The sequence below is a fragment of the Saccostrea cucullata genome, unplaced genomic scaffold (assembly GCF_032062105.1).
Source record: "Saccostrea cucullata isolate Sc308-1 unplaced genomic scaffold, CSIRO_AGI_Scuc_v1 ctg59, whole genome shotgun sequence".
Taxonomy (NCBI): domain Eukaryota; kingdom Metazoa; phylum Mollusca; class Bivalvia; order Ostreida; family Ostreidae; genus Saccostrea; species Saccostrea cuccullata.
The window spans coordinates 43,628-61,288 of record NW_026930547.1 but is presented as its reverse complement, the minus strand read 5'-3'; the positions used below and the strand labels follow the sequence as shown (position 1 = coordinate 61,288).

The 17,661-nt window shown below is 32.0% G+C and overlaps 1 protein-coding gene and 1 pseudogene across 1 annotated transcript; both read left to right on the top strand.

The window, feature by feature from the left end:
- The first annotated feature begins 2,000 nt into the window (after window positions 1-2,000).
- Window positions 2,001-17,287, top strand: LOC134228976 (D-beta-hydroxybutyrate dehydrogenase, mitochondrial-like; annotated as a pseudogene).
- Window positions 13,577-14,866, top strand: LOC134228975 (estradiol 17-beta-dehydrogenase 2-like). The gene is made up of 3 exons (XM_062710676.1): window positions 13,577-13,829; window positions 14,294-14,495; window positions 14,721-14,866. Exons 1-3 carry the CDS (start codon window positions 13,703-13,705, stop codon window positions 14,737-14,739), a joined length of 348 nt encoding a protein of 115 aa, XP_062566660.1. The 5' UTR covers window positions 13,577-13,702; the 3' UTR covers window positions 14,740-14,866.
- Window positions 17,288-17,661: the final 374 nt, after the last annotated feature.

Here is a 17,661-nt window from a genome sequence, read left to right as displayed (position 1 = left end):
AAATGTTTTTTCTACTTTGAATCCATAAAATTGTGAGGATATAAATACCTTAAAACATAGGCATATAAGCTATAATTTAAATTAATAAATGATGCGTTTGCTTGTAAAACATAACAAAGCTTCAATAGAGATGCTGGCATGGGATATTTTCAATTCAAGCCAATCGTGCATTATCCCTAAAAAACCCAACGATGTTCCTATTAATATCAAATCAAATATTGTCCATGCTATCTTATGAAATTTTTCATTCAATAAGATAAGTGTGATTGAAAGTATATCTTATATGCATATTTTTTTCAAAATGCTGTCTGCTACAAAAATTGTCTACCTTTTGTTTTTGGATCCGGTGCAAAGAGGAGGAGTTTGAGATATTCCGATCCCGATCTAATTTATTTTCTAGCTAAGTTTGATCAGAAATGTGTTTTCCTCATAAAATAAGAGCATATTATATTCCTTCAATTTATAGATGGATTAGTTATCAGTTAAGGACTAACTGATGTTAAAATATATGCATTAAAGCAAGACTCCAGGGCCATTGAACTTAGCAATACCCATTTTTGATCTAAGACTCGCAATTACAAAAGGAGTTTATTTTTTAAAAATAGGACTGAAATTTAAAGAAGAAAAATGAAACATCAGGCCGAATTTACTCTAATATATTTGTTTTGCAGAAAAAAATTGAATTTGTAAAAAGATACCAGAGTCTTGCACATCTATTTCATATTTTGATGTTTTTAGAAAAAGACGTTAATGGTAACATAACAACAAATCTTTATGCTATTTAAATTAAATGTGATGAGTTTAACTTTTCTATCGTCAACTTTTTTGACTTATGTGGCAATACATCCTTTTCACCTGCATACTGCATGGATATATGATTCTCAGTTGGTTAGATACGCGTAAGAACATATTCTGCTTATGAATATTTTTTTCAAAGAAACAAACTATTGACAAACAAGTTGATGAAACAAGGATATCTACAGTCTGTTTTGAAGTCATCATGCATTTCACAAGATTTTTGGTCGATACAATGAGAACGTCAGCAATATAAACTATTATTTAGTAAAATCCTCACGTTTTTCATACTAATTGTTTGAAAATTATTTACAAACCAAATTGTCTATATGAATTTTTCAGTTTTTCCCTCGTCATGACAAGACGCACAAGACTAGGTGACCGGTCGGAGGGGGGTACTCAATTCTCCATGACACCTGATCCCTCCTCTTTTGAATAAGGAAAGGTAAGAAATTCATCGTTTTCTTGTCAGTGCGTTTCTGGCCTTACCTTAACCTTAATTAACTTTTACCTAATTTATAAAAATTTAAAATTGTAACATTGACGATGACTTTTGAATGAGAAAAGATAGGACGTTCTTATTTGACATGTACTACATCTGTTTCCGAATGTGTTATGATATAGTGCCAGTGACCTTGACCTTTCATTTTGACTAAAAACTAACATTGCTCAAAACCTTTTGAAAAGAGAAGATAACTGAAGGCATTCATAATTAATTTGTGCATTTCCACATGTACTACGATTTTTAATCCCATTACCTTGATCTTAAAATTTGAGCTAATTTTCATATTAAAAAAAGTATATCAACTTCCGAATGAGAGAAGATGGGAAATTTATGTTTGACATTTGCATTTCAATATATAATAGATGCTATGAATAATTTCTTCCCAATCACTAAGACACTCAAAGGGGGGGGGGGGGCAAAATTCTTTATATTACATGTAATTTGCTTGTTGGGACTATTTGATATCGGTAATAAATAACACTTTAATAACTAAACATTTCGTTTATAAAGGATAATTATGATAAAATCTATACTTCATTATCCATGTCTTAATTTTTTCCACAGTTTTATACATGCCCTTAAAATCGAAGACTTGTGACAGTGCTAACTTATAATTAAAGAGAAAATCCACCGTCCTATATTGGGACCAATGCCTTTGTTATCAGCTAAGTTTTAATCTTGTGCCCGAATCGCAATTCTGATTCGTTTTGTGCAACTTAGGGACAAGTTATTAATTTCCAAATTTCTAAAGAAATGTTACATTTTCTTGTTTTTGGGGTGGTAGCCATTTTACTGTGGTATCTGTATAATGCACGTGTCTCCGGAACACAAAGAATTACAGTCAGGGGTCAGGGAGTTTTGATCACCGGATGTGATACTGGTAAGTAGTAATCTTTTGACAAAACTGATGGTTATAGTTGTAAACTTTTGTGCATCCTTTTATTTTTCTATGCTCTTTGTCTGATTTTACTCCACCATAGTGTTTTATCAAAATGACTTTTGTCAATCAATGTCGGAATTTTTTTGAACATGGCTTTTAATGGCAGGACCTGAAGACACACACTTATTTCTAATGCTGGTAACTTTGAAAATCTGACACATTATTAAATCTAAATAGAAAACTTCAAAAATCGTTAAATTTTATTATTGCAAATTTGGAGTGAAACACAGTTAAAGCAATTATTATTCTTAAATTTTCCATCTTCGCTAGCATAGTTTTTTTTTTTGGCTTCGTATGCTGTACAAATCTTGACAGTTTACGTTACAAAGGTATTTTGAGCTTTTTATTTTATTTCATCTATTTTATTCGTAACCCCCCGTTCACACATAGACTCCGTTTCTACTGCGATTAAAGCGTGGCCAAAAACGTGGCCGATCGCAGGAAAAAAACGTAGTGGGATCTTCATAAGCGCAGTATGATCGCGGTATGGTCTTCATGATCGGCTAGCTGCAATAATGTAGCCCTCTCCGATTTTTTTTTATCTTATTTCGGAGAGGGCTACATTATTGCAGCTAATGATCGGCGAGCTCTGCGCTCTCGCCACGCTTATTTTCAACAATTTTGAACAAGCTCAAAACAAGAATTGGGGTAAAATCGTAAAAAGAGCGTAATAAAAGCGCTGTAATCGTACAAGCAGCGCGGAAGCATCGTGGAGAGATCTCCGTGATCGTAGTAAAAGCGCAGTAAAAGCGTAGGAACTTGTGTAGTCCGCTCCTACAACGCTCACACTACGTTCTTACTACGTTCCCACTACGAATTCTCTGTCGATCCTACGAAGACCTACAATGACCTTACGCCGATCATACCACGACCTATCAGGCAGCAGTTTGTTTTTATAGCCTATCATCATCAGTCAACTACTACTGTAAAGGGTAACACTATTCTTGACGATCATTTGCAGTTGAGTCTTCGAACTTTTCACATCTTGTTACAGTTTCAATTGAAAATGCCCCGTAAAGCACGTGGTAAAGGCCATGAAAAATCATATATACAAAATCCTACCAGAAAAATCCGCCGTTGCAAGATACATGTATATATATATATATACATCATCGCCAAAATCGTACCAGGAGCGTCATACAATCGTAATATGATCGGCACCACCGTCGCGATATCGTTGTAAAGTCATCTATGATCTTGTATGTCGTAGTGGCAGCGTAGCGTAAACGCCGTAAACACGCCCGCTGGTCGGCAACAGTCCGCGTAATATTCGTATTAGAAGCGTGATAGGAGCGCGTTTGATGAAGGGGCTTTGTAGTGCGGTCGTAATGAAGACCATACTTTGCCAAGTTGCTCGAAGTAGACACCGATCGGCTCCGATCCGCCTCGATCCAAAACTTTTTAACATCGTGGCTTGAACAGGATGATCGTCGTAAAGTCGCAGCTCCGTGTGAACGGGAAGTAAGGCACGTTATATTACGGATTTTTCGCTTATGTTTTGAAACTGTATCCCGTTCAGAGATATCATATACAAAATCAATCGCTGATTGGTCGAACAATATCATTTACTCCAATCACACACTCTGAATGTCAATCATAGCTCAAAAAAAAAATCTGGACTTTCGATAGCACCTTCCACAGTCCAATGGTTTGGGAGGATATATATCAGGAGATTAGAGACCCTTGATTAGCAAAAATGAAATTTTTCTCAAAATTACGTTTATTGTTTCTTTGGAAACCACAGCCATTTTGGAAAAAATGCTTCACTCACCATCGTAAAGTGTATCATTACTGCTAAGATTCATTATCAAAGTACTCAGAAGTACAGAGAACCGGGCTCATTTACAGAGTAGAATGAATTTCTTACATGAATCACGTTTATTTAAACAATAAAATTCTTTCTTTGTTTGTTATTACTGGAATTAACGGAAGCAGCTGTTGCAGAAAAAATACATAACCCGCGTAAGCGGGTTATGTAATTTTTTTCTGCAATAGCTGCGACCGTTAATTCCAGTAATATCAAACGAAGAAAACATTTTATTGTTTATATTTAAATCTGTTTAAATAATCATTTAAAGTAGGATTAAAAAGATTAATTATTGTATTAATGATGCGAACGTCTTTATACGTTTCATTGATGGAACAGCCACTGATCAAGAAATCTGTACCGGCGCCATGCCTAATGTAGTTTATGCAGTGATAAACGCAATGGGTTTTCTTAAGAAATAAAGTAGAAAATATTCAGTGGATGTAAATATATTCTGATGAAAAATTATTTTAATACTATCAATATAAATGATAAGACACTGACAGTGAGTTTTCCAATCCTAATACCACGGTCCGATTTTGTCAGAATCAGAATTAATCTGGTACCGTAGCTGAGTGTAAACAAACAGGTCAGTCTGGTTTCCCTCTCCTGATTTACGTCGTATGTGTAGAGAACTACGATAACCCTGATTATCAAAAATCCTTACGCAAATGAACTATGTTCTTTGACTTAGGACTGAAGTTTTCAAAGTCATTACTACTAATGTTTATTTATATAGATAAAACTTCGTTTTATTTTTGTTGCTTTATTTAGCGTTTGTATTATCTCAAAAGCGGTTGAGAGTAAGAACTATATTTTTGCACGTAACTTTTAAATTGCGACTATGGGGTTGACTTCCTGCCTTGAACAGGATGACATTAGCCGGCAATTGCTCTTTGAGCAATAAGCCTGGCTAAAAATTATATTGTTCAAGCCAACTGTAAGAACTCTTTGGGACAAATTACATGTAGATGTCTCTCAATTTCGATCAAGATGACTTGATGAGGTACCAGTTCTAAATAAATTCCAAACCCTAAATATTCTGTTAAATTAGTTAATTTTTTTTCTCAAGATTTGGACAAGGCATTCAAAGTGGCCGGATTAGATGTACAGTTCCTTTTTTTCAGGATTTGGACATGACCTGGCTAAGCGCCTGGATAAGATGGGGTTCCATGTGTTTGCTGGCTGTCTGTCGGGAGATGGAACTGAGGCAGCAGAATTAACAAAGTCTTGTTCTAAACGTCTTCATGTCGTACAGCTGGACGTCACAAAAGAGGAACAAATCAGAGCTGCCAAAAGTTACGTGGAGGCGGTGCACGAACAAACTGGGTGTGGTTTGTAAATTACTATATTTTTTTCTATAGTATATAAAATTCATTAATTTTCCTTTCTGAAGAAATTTAGCACATCATGAAAAAGTTTTTTTTTTTTTTTTTTTTTTAATATTTTCGTTTAATATTATTATTTTTTACAGGATGAAAGTTAACCTTATCAGCATATTTTTACTCACTTATTAACCGCTTCAATATTAATTATTTTATCAAGGAAATTTTTGTCACAACTTTATCTTCTTATCTAAAAAAGTAATCACATGTAATTTTCTTTAGGTCTGTGGGCTGTGATCAACAATGCAGGGATTGACTTTTATGGAGACATAGAATTCTGTACAATAGATATGTATAGACGTGTGGCGGAAGTGAATCTTTTCGGCATGATAAACGTCACAAAAGTTTTCTTACCCATGATTAGAAAATCTCAAGGTATTAAGCATGATAAGAAATTATGAATATAATATCATATATATTGAATTATTTGAAGAAAAGATTATTTTAAAGAAAGAAGAACAAAATTTGTGAATTGGACATATAACACAATAATTTGGTGAAAACACTTGTAAATATTCAGAAGTTTAGAATATATAAAGGTCATACTACTATGAATGACATTTTCAAAAAATCTGCAAAAAAATTAAAACAAATCTCAGTGTACTTTATCAGTGTGCCTACATCTATTCGTGATCATTCTTCGCGTCTATCTTATAAGAATGAATTTTTTTTCTAATTTTGATATTTTTATATTTTAAAATCCTGCAACATATAAACGTTATCCTTTATAATAGGTCGAATTGTGAACAACACGAGTGTAAAAGGCCTCGTGTCACTTCCTAGAATATCGGTCTATGGAATCACTAAGTTTGGCGTGGAAAATTTCTCAGACTGTCTAAGACTTGAAATGAGGAAGTTTGGAGTAAAAGTTGTCATTGTTGAGCCAGGGAATTTTGGAGGGGTAACAGGAATTCGTATAGGTAGCAATGTATGATTTTTAATCCTGATTTTTGTTTACCTAGAACTAAGGATAGGAAACTCATCTGCTAAAAGAGAATTGTTTATTTTTTCCTTATTTACAATTAAATCAAGTCATTTTTAGAGTTTTGCAATAAAAAAAAACCTCTGCAGTTTATGTCGTACTTGTATTTAAGAACTATGAAATTATAAATATGACGACTTATTTTTCCGACTTAAACTTTAAATAGAATATTCTTTTCTTTTTTATTTTTTTTATTTTTGCATGCTTTGTTATTTAAAAGATGTATTAAAAATTCATGATACTTTAAGCACATTTGAATTGTTTCAAAAGAAAATAATGTATATTACATTTACATCTTAGCTTTTTTCCGAATATACTTAGACAAAATTGTAATTTTGTAAATTTTTTTTAAACGATTTCATACAATAATAAATAACATGAAATTCTCCTATAGCCATAAAAATCTGGTGTTGCATGCTCTTGGAATAAACAAGAGAGTATAACAGGTTTACTTCAATTTATTTTAGTTTGAACGTTTAAAACGTGATAAAGAGGAAATGTGGGATAAAGCTGATACTGAAGTGAGACTTTACATATTTGATATGCATACTTTTCCGGACTAATTATGGCTCTTTTAAATGACACCAAGGTCAATGACGCGTTTGTTGACGCTTTGACGCTAGAAAATCCCAGAAGTAGATACCTAGTGGATGGTGGATCGGGACTGATTGATTTCTGTAATGTATGTTACATTTCATTCCTTTAAGGAAGGATGTTGGGGTTTTTCATTGCAAGTTTAGGTTAAATACATACACATGGCTGGTGTTATCAAAAAGATGATTCAGAAGATATTTGAAAAAAAATATGTATTTTGGTTCTGGGTGAGAGCAGCTTGCTTTGACTTAGAAATGTTTGCCCTAAAAAGTAAATATATAATATACGACTTTCTTTCACACAATTTTGCACTGTGTATATCTATAAATCTGACATAAATTAGGCATAATCAAATTATCATTTGAATAAAATATGAAGACTAAGATTAATTAATCATCTGGAAAATAAATATGCTTGCTGATAATACATTTACTAAAATATGACGGTACTGTAATTAATTGTTTAATGTTAATTTCTAATTATTTTCAGTGTATGCTAAATAAAAAGCTTTTTTTTGGATTTTATAATTGATAGATGGGTCAACTCTTCTGGAGAATCACATTTTGGAACCTGATGGCATGAATCCGTTATTCATAAAGTTACCGTTGATTTTTTGGTTTGCATTAAGATACATAAAAATAATAAAATGATTCAAAGAAAAAGCATTTTTGGAGCAAAGAAATTTGCAAATAGTGATTTTGTTTTGCTAATAGACACAAATATGAAACCAAGATCCAGCAGTATATTGTAAAATGCATATTGTTTAAGGACATACTTTCTTGCTAAGAAATAGCTCCTCTTCAATGCCACCAGAAGAAATTGAAAAGGAAATCAATTTCTTAACAAATCCCTTGAAACCCGCAAATAAAGGTCTACCATAGTGTGGAGGCGTAAAAAAGAAAACAAGAGATAACAATTTAGACTAAAAAAACCAAAAACAAATGATCAACACATTAATTTCAAGATACAGGGTGTTGAAATTAACAATGAAAATATTGCTTCAAGTTCCATGATACGATTTTAGTCGAATAATATGCAGAACGTCTGTTAGCATTTTGATTAATGATAGTTTACGTATATTTGCTGACGGGGTCATTGCATCGACAATACGAGGGCTGTGCAATAAATAATGTCCTGAACTGTATGGCATACAATACAGATATCATATGACATTAAACTTGACTTTCTCTCATAATTGAATCTTTAATGAATTTATAACAGTTTATGTGACCACTTTTCATCACATAGTTTCATTGTGAGAAGCTGTGGAAAACAAGGGCTATTCGAGACACTGCATCATAAATGAGTTGTAAAGAATCAGTAAACTAGAGTGAAAATAAAAGCATCATTAAAGCTGCTGTAAAACTTGTTAAAAATCCCTAAGAAATATTCACTGAAATATGTGACATTTACAGCAACCAATGCCTGTTTTATAGACAAATTAGCAGGTTGATTTCCATGATAAAAAATTATATAATGGGCATCAAAAATGGGTACCATCATTGCCAACAAAAATTATAACAACTTATGTACCGTTTGCCAAATTTCAACAAAAATGACTTTAGGACACATAGCAAATTTGATAATCACCATATCGGGAGTAGTTTAGACTGTTTTTAAGAAACGCTTGACCGTAAAAAAGCTTGGTACTCAAACGTCACCCTATATTTTGAAAAACGAGTGAAAATGACAGCGTGTACGAATGTCTTAACAATTATTTTAAAGTATCAGTAAATGTAATTATCCACGTTTGTTTGATATTCAAACAGATATAGCAACATGAATTTATTGCTTAAAACCCTCAAAACAAAATTTACAAGAAGATGTACTTGATAAAAACAGCGAAGGTCTGACAAGAGCAAAGGTATGAAAGAGCACGAAGACAGATTTATATGCAATTTTCTCATGTTTGATATTCAAACAGATATAGCAACATGAATCTATTGCTTAAAACCCTCAAAACAAAATTTACAAGAAGATGTACTTGATAAAAACAGCGAAGGTCTGACAAGAGCAAAGGTATGAAAGAGCACAAAGACAGATTTATATGCAATTTTCTCAAATATTAGTAGTTTTGTTGTTCACATTCGTACTCGGGGAGACAGTTTAATTTCTGGAGGAGTCTAGAAAGTTTTTTTTGCAAAACAAATCGAAAGGTTTATTAGAGGAAGGACCTAGAATCAGGAATCCACTACATTAAATTTCTTCATGACAGCATCCAAACCCGCACGCCCCGAAGAGTAAAGGGGTTTTAGGGATAAACAGAAAGTTAATGTTTTTTTCACATTTACAATATTCGCCAGATCTATGATTTTTTGACTTGTTTCTATTTCTAAACTTGAAAAAAACACCTTTCAGAAGGAAAAAACAAGTCCAGGAAATCATTGGATCTGCCATTTTCCAGTATACTAAGGGTCATACCCAAAATTGAGTTCTAAAAACAATCAGAAATTGGATAAAAAATGTTACGGACATGTGTTTTAATTAAAAGAGATTAATAAGTAAAATCATGAAGACTAAATCATTGAAAAGCGTCTTTTGCTTCTTTCCGAGCACCGAGGACATTATGTATTGAACAGCCCTTGTAGAATGACATTGGACGTTATTTATCTTGTTTACCAATAGACTAAAACGAATAGAGTTAGAGACATAAACACCTTATGAAGGTTTAAATGGTATATTGTTAGAAAAGTTAGGGAAATTGACGAAATTGAATTCATCACGTTTATCATAAAGTGTAGATGTTTGGTGTTTTTTTAATATTAAAAATACTACTCTGTAGCATATTTTATTTTAAGCTCACTGGTATATATATCGAATCTACGTATGAATTGAAGTATCTATTTGATAATACATGTCCGTTGTCGATATACCTAAATGTAGAATATAAAGTCCACAAAGAGTGTTTTCTTCACATGCTTGAGATTTTAAATAAGTTCTACATCATATCAAGACAAAAAAGGTTTTGCTAATATATGAGCACATGATTGATATCCATCTCCTTCATGTGGGAAGACTGCTCTGCAAGAACTCATTGATATTGTCAATCAGAAACAGTATCTCTTTATCATCAGCTTAAAAATACTTCAAGTTGTTTGTACAGAGTGTTTTTAAACAAAAATGGCAAGTGATTTATAACGAGTTTCATTACTAGTCCAAAAAAGCCTGGACTTAATCAAATCGTAGGGAAAAGTTGTGAAAAAAGTTTAGAAAAATCGTACGTTCTGATAATTTCTATGTTAGTAAAATTGTGTGATTTCAAATTGTGTTAAAGTGCCTTGGATTTTTGAGCGTCCATATTTTATTTTTGCCACCTTGACTATTTTAGTAAACAGTTCTCCTTAAGTTTTTCCATTCACCATGGTTTAATATTCTAATGAGGAGTAAAGAAAAAGGCTTGGTAGAACATTTGCTGCAACCCGTTATATATTTCTTTGTAAGGATTTGTAAAGTTTAGGAACCCTTTATAGGTATTTTAACTTAAACCCATCTTGCTTATTGCAAATTTTAAAAATATTTAAAACTAACGTTGAGGTTATAAAAATGTCCCTTTGTCCTGGGGCCATGGCTTAACATTAATCATACACGATTCAAGAATGTCAGAAATTAAGAGTATCTTCTTCTCCACTGTTTTTAATTACATGTATATTTAAAAAAGAGAATGATATAGCCCAAACTTGACATTCATTTCACTACCTACAAAAAGTACATGCATTTACTTTGAAATAAAGATTGTGGTCTGATTTAAGAAAATTGTAATACTTGTTTTTGCATTCTCCTTTGAAATTTTTTGAATACATTCCTTACTTTTACTATATATATATATATATATATATATATATATATATATATATATATATATATATATATATATATAGGATTATATATATATATATATATATATATATATATATATATATATATATATATATATATATATATATATATATATAAAGGATTTGCCTGTTAATTAGGAATGTCATTGTGTTTAGCCATTTTGCTATATACATTTCACTCATTTCAATAGATTAAAAAAAGAAGCTCTATGTGCTAAGTTTGTTGAAAAAAGGTATGGAAAGTTTTGATTTTTGGGAGTTGAACTATGTTCAATTTCCCATGGTCATCACGCATTTAACATGCGCAGTAATTTGTGTTGATTATAAAGAACCGAAAGCGAGGCTACTGTGTAACAATTTACTCCGATGATATTCAAAAAAACATGCATAACCATCCGCCACAAATAGTTCATGTCATTTTCAAATTGATCTAATTTTCATAATATAAGTATACGTAATGTTAAAGTAATCTTATTTTGAATATTATTTCGTTCAAAGTAAAACTAAATCATAAAGAACCTCAAAAGTTTTTCGTAATGGAACATTTGTAGTGTAGCGTCATACACTGAAAGAGATACGAATATTTGCTGACGGCAAGCGTTAAATTGCATCGATGCCCGACGGTACCGGATATTTAGCAATTTCTTTTTTACCAGTGCACATAATTTATTCAAACTTTTCATGAACATCTTCTTGGTTTAAATAAATTCATTAATGCATAAAAACTTTAGGAAACATGCGTATTTATTACTAAATCAGCAGTATCACCTGCCAAAAGCGGTAAATCTAGTACTCTGTTATAAATGTTAAAACCCAAAACGGACACCGATGTTTTCGTAAAATCGCGATTAAGAACAACAAAATGAAGTATATTTTTTTAATAAAAAAAACAAACATACCAGATAATTTGTACGCACACAAACTCTCACATATACCACTGTTTTTATGTTTGGTCATAAAATATTTGTTTTTAACTTGGTATTGCTTTTTAGCTCACCTGAGCCGAAGGCTCAAGTGAGCTTTTCTGATCACATTTTGTTCCGTCTGATAATCTGTCCATCTGTCTGTCCGATATATCTGTCTGTCTGTCTGTCTGTCTGTAAACTTTTCACATTTTCGACTTCTTCTCAGAACCGCATGGGAGTTTCAACCAAACTTGCCACAAAGCATCCTTGGGTGAAGGGGAAAAGGTTGTTCAAATGAAGGGCCATGCCCTGATTCAAGGGGAGATAATTGGCAATTAATGAAAATTTGGTGGCATGTTTTAAAAATCTTCTTCTCAAGAACCACTGTGCCAGGAATGATGAAACTTATGAAATCTCTCAGGTAGTGTAGATTCAAGTTTGTTCAAAAATGGCATGACTAATAACGGGGGTTCATTATGGGGCCAAAATGGCCGACCAAAGTTTTACAATGAAATATATAGGTTCTTTAAAAATCTTCTTCTCAAAATGACCAAGCCATAATTCATAATTTTTATATGGAAAATTGTGTGATTTCAAATTTGTTAAAGTGCATGACCCCCAGGGGTAGGGCGGGGCCACAATGGCCGACCAAAGTTTTACATAGAAATATGTAGGAAAATTCTTGTAAAATCTTCTCAAGAATAGCAAAGGCATGAATGATTATATTTATATGGAAGCATCCTCAGGTAGTGTAGATTCAAATTTCTTCAAATCATTTGACCCCCGGGGGTAATATATTTCCTTGTAAAGTTTTACATAGAAATATATAGGAAAATTCTTTAAAAATCATCTTCTCATAGAAAATCCATGGTTGTTCATGGGACTACTTTTGGATTTTACCTTTTCAATAATAAACCAATTTATACTTTTACTAGCCACAGTGTTCAGGTGAGCGATGTGGTCCATGGGCCTCTTGTTTTCTTCACAATATTAAAAAAAGATTAAGTTCTGACGTACACCATGTATAATGTTCGTGTAATTGAAATACATTTACATTCACAGAGAAGTTTTATATAACAAACCTGTTAGCTCTTAAAAGGATGCTGTGTGTTAAAATCCACATTTTATCAACATTGATATTATTCCTGCGAAACTGAAAATTCAGAACACATGGGAAAAGGTGCCAAGGAAAAATATATTACAAATTTGAAGACTGTGAGCGGTGAATTATATAAATGATCAACCGCCTCTAATATGAATATATTGGCAGTGTCCATGTTTTGCAATGGGAAACCCAAAATATGTATAGGATGAAAATTAAAGTAATAGAAGGTGTACAATATATATATATATATATATATATATATATATATATATATATATATATATATATATATATATATATATATATATATATATATATATATATAATATTAATTAATAATTTTCAAGCAGGGTATATTTTAAAAAGGACTAATGTAGGCAGGCAAGCATTATGACCCATTCATTTTTTTGCTATTTAATGTCTCTGAATGTCTTTCTCAAGATTGTTGCAACTCAAGAAATCTGAAACAGTTGTCTGCATTTGAAATAATAATATAGTTCACTCACTTAACCTCCCGATCAAAGATTTTATTTTACACCATGTTCAACCCCCATAAGTGCTTTCAGTACTTTGAACGTTCAAACATGTATACAAAACTAAGATATCCTGATCCGGTGAATTCTCTTGTGTTGAGGAATTCTATGACCTACATTTCTACCTATATCTTTGTTATCAATTGTTCAGAAGAGAGCGCCATTTACTGTTCCAGGTAGGGTACTAGTATTTGATAATATGTAAATAGTTTGTGTCCACACACCAGGATTTTACTTTGCATAAAAAGTACATATTTCAGTTCATGTGTGCATTTAAGTACCATCTCTCGTATTTTTTGCATTATTGCTTTAGGTATGTGGCAGGTAGTTCTTTTGGTGGTTTTGGTTATCGTGTGGTATCTGTGGTATAATGCACGTGCCTCCGGTATACAGAGGATTACAGTCAGGGGTCAGGGAGTACTGATTACAGGATGTGATACCGGTAAGTGTGCAAAGGAAGTCATTTTTGTATACCTTTCGCAATGGGTATGCAAACATTTATGCAAGGTGGCAAGAACCTGAAGCATAGTGAAGTGTTGCAAGAAATTTAGGCATATATATTGACCTGAATAAAGGAAGAATGTTGAATTCAGCTTATATAAAATTGTGGTTGCTGTAAAACTGTTTGATTGATATAAATTTGATTTGATTGAAACTTGGATTGATTTTTCTTTAAATGAAGTGTTTGAAAAATATTTAAATTATAAAGTGAAAAAAGTGCAAAAATAATCAAGAAAGTTGCATATATGTGAAATATATTTAAGATTTAAAAAAAACCCTCTTCACCATGCCTCACAAAGATATTTTATTATCATATTCTATATTTAAACCAGTAATGGCGGGCTTTCTACTCTAAGATGAGTTTACTGTAGCATCAATTTTACTGACTGTTGCGTTTGTTTTCAGGAATTGGACATGACCTAGCTAGACGCCTAGATGACATGGGGTTCCATGTGTTTGCTGGCTGTCTGGTGGGAGATGGGCCTGAGGCATCAGAATTAACAAAATCATGTTCTAACCGTCTTCATGTCATACAGCTGGACGTCACGAAAGAGAAACAAATCAGAGCTGCCAAAAGTTATGTGGAGACACTGCACAAACAAACTGGGTGTGGTAAATACATTCTATGTAAAAAAGAAACGGCTTTTTATTTGATTCTAAATAGTTATTATTAGTGTCCTTAACTCTATTAATGGTGCAAGAAATGAATTAAAATTTCTTCATCGCGCATCTTTCTTTTTTTACATTATCAATCCCTTTTTCGGATATATTTATCGAATGTTGTCTTAATTATGCGTGTTTCTTAATGTTCAAGTGCAACTTTAATTTGTAGGTCTCTGGGCTGTTGTTAATAACGCTGGTATAGACTGTTGGGGCGACATAGAATTTTGTACAATGGATATGTACAGACGTATAGCGGAAGTAAATCTTTTTGGCTTGATAAACGTTACGAAGACATTTCTACCCATGATTAGAAAATCCAAAGGTATCTTAAAGTACAATAATGATTGTATAGACTTTCTTAATATAAAATATATATGTGTCTGTATGTCTTAGAGTATCGAATTCATTAGACTGTATCTAAGTAATTGAAGTTTGAATGAAGGACATATGATACAAACGATTTGTTTTCTTTGGAGGAGACCTAATATCATCTCACAGGCTTAGAAAAATGGATCATTTTTTGAATTTCACCTTAGTCTTGAATATGAAATAGATTTGGAAAATGTTAGTTAATACAGCTAATTTTTAATTAAATAACAAATATTAACAAATCATTCTTAGTAAAGGTTTATAGATGAAAACAAACTTCAGAATATGTTAGCTTAGAGCTAATATAATGCTAATAAGTTTACATTTATATACCAAACCTGGTAAATTTTATGAGGAAAACAAAATGGTGAAAAATCACGTAGTCTGATTTTGACCATTTTGCTTTTCCTCATACAATTCAACTGGCTTTGGTATATTTTTTTTTAAAGTAAATTATATTGTTACATTGTTTATAACTATTTTAGATCGCTCTGTTTTCCTTATCAACATTTTACAATAATTTTAATACCTAATAGGTCGAATTATAAATAACACGAGTGTAAAAGGCAGAGTGTCACTTCCCAGAATATCGGTCTATGGAATCACTAAATATGGCGGGGAGAACTTCTCCGACTGTCTTAGACTTGAAATGAGGAAGTTTGGGGTAAAAGTTGTCATTGTTGAACCAGGGGAGTTTGGAGGAGTTACTGGAATTCTCAGAGGCAACAATGTAAGGCCATCGTCTTAGACTGAGCTAATCTGAGAATGTTATCTATGTAGTAAAATCTTGTTCCACTACCCAAAGCTAAATTCTGCAGTACAACTACTTTTTACTTCGCAGTTTTTGTTTACAATTAACAGTTGTGTAATTGATCTGTTAATAATAAACTAGTATTTTATTCCACAGAAAGTGATGAAGTGTTGTCATGCATGCACATACATTTAAAAATTGTGCAATAACATGTAATGTGGTTTTTGTTAGATGAATGAGTATATGTAAAGCCTTATTTCACAGAATCTTCATCTAGATGTTCATTTATTTCACAGGATCCTTATCTAAATGTTAATTCATTGATCTTCTCTAAAGATTTCTCAGAAAATTGAAAATTCCCGCACAATCATTTTCATGTTGCTGGTTTTTTTCTTGACCAATAATTTTATGGCAACACAACAAACTTGGTCTGACATTTCTTTTTTGATTTCCATCCATTAACTAATGTCGCGAAGGCACGTTCCAAGTCAAAAGAAATAATTGTTCCAATTTTCCAGTGGAAAATTTTCACATAATTTTCAGTTTAAACGTCTGAAAAGAGATGTAGATGAGATGTGGAACAATGCTGACTCAGAAGTGAGAAAAGTTTTATGTAGCCGGAATTTAAATTTTGACGAGGAACACGTGCTGTCAAGCAAAACTTTGTTTTCTTGGACGTTGAATATGTATCCATGCTGCTTGTTTACAACTGACAAAACTGATTCCAAAAAGAATTGAACCTGTCATTTACCATTTTTTCAAGTTAAAGCACCTTTTCTTTAAGACCTTATAGACCTTTTCCTTTAAACACATTACTTGTTATAAAACTTAGTGGATAACACTTGTGTCAAAAGGACTTATTGATTACTATTGTGTATGTACAGTTTTTTTTCTATAGATGAAGTTTTATGTGTTTTTAAAAAATTTGCTGGCGTTTGAATTCTTAATGCAGGCAGAAGAGTGTTTTTAGCAATGGAATGAAGGCGACTTGCAATACTTGTATTTTAGAGATTTGTTCTCTTTTGAAGGAAAACCTTTCAATTTTGAGGTCTTTGAAAAATTTCTATTCCTAAATTGCAGCACACAAGTACAGTTTATATGTGTTTCAGTGTTATATCATTTATAGAATTATTCAAGTTATACAAGAATTCATATAATTAAAATAAACATTTTTATTTGTTTCAATTAAAACTTTTAATGAAGGAAATTTAAAAACTATATGGTTATTGAAAATAAAAGAAATGTTATGGAGAAAATATTATTTTTAATTATATATTATTATCATTTTGAATTTTTCAGTTTTACGCTCGGTTGAATAGCTACCTCCCCACCGCTTGGATGGATTTTCTAGTCGATAGATGGTTCAACTCTTTTGGATTATCAAATTTTGGAACATAATATCATGATGCCTTGTTATAAATAAAAAAAAAAACAATTGTAAGATTATATTTAAACAGTAGAATTAAAAACACAGGCTTTTTACTGTTGTTTAACTGGTCAATTTGTATATTTAATACCACAGAAAGTGATGTACTGTCTTTATGTAAACATATTTAATAATTGTACAGTAACATGTAATGTGGTATTTGGTAAATAAATGAGTACAGTATAAGGAACGTCATATTTCACAGAATAACTTCAACTAAGTGTTTATTTAATTTACAACATCCTTATCTAAATGTTAATTGACTTTCACTTTTGTTGAATTTGTTGGTCGTCTTTAATCAATGCTTCAAAAAAGGTAGTTTCATTGAAAAGATGTTTTATATATGTTCTTTCTTCTAATTCCCGCACAATTTTTTCAATAGTTGATGTTAAGGAATCGGTGTCTTTTTCTTGGCCAATAACAAATATTTTTCGTTGTTTTTTCTCTGTGTAGCAAACTGTATTTTCAGGATTGGGAATCCATATAGTACATGTAACTCTCTTATAGCACTTTTCACAAAGAAAGGCAGGTACAGAAATGTTTTTTAATCACACCAATCATTAA

Bases quoted from the DNA above. Each gene is read 5' to 3' on its own strand.
- LOC134228975 (XM_062710676.1), top strand. From the start codon at position 13,703: ATGTGGCAGGTAGTTCTTTTGGTGGTTTTGGTTATCGTGTGGTATCTG. The intron at 13,830-14,293 runs GTAAGTGTGCAA...GTTTGTTTTCAG, and splicing joins GATTACAGGATGTGATACCG to GAATTGGACATGACCTAGCT.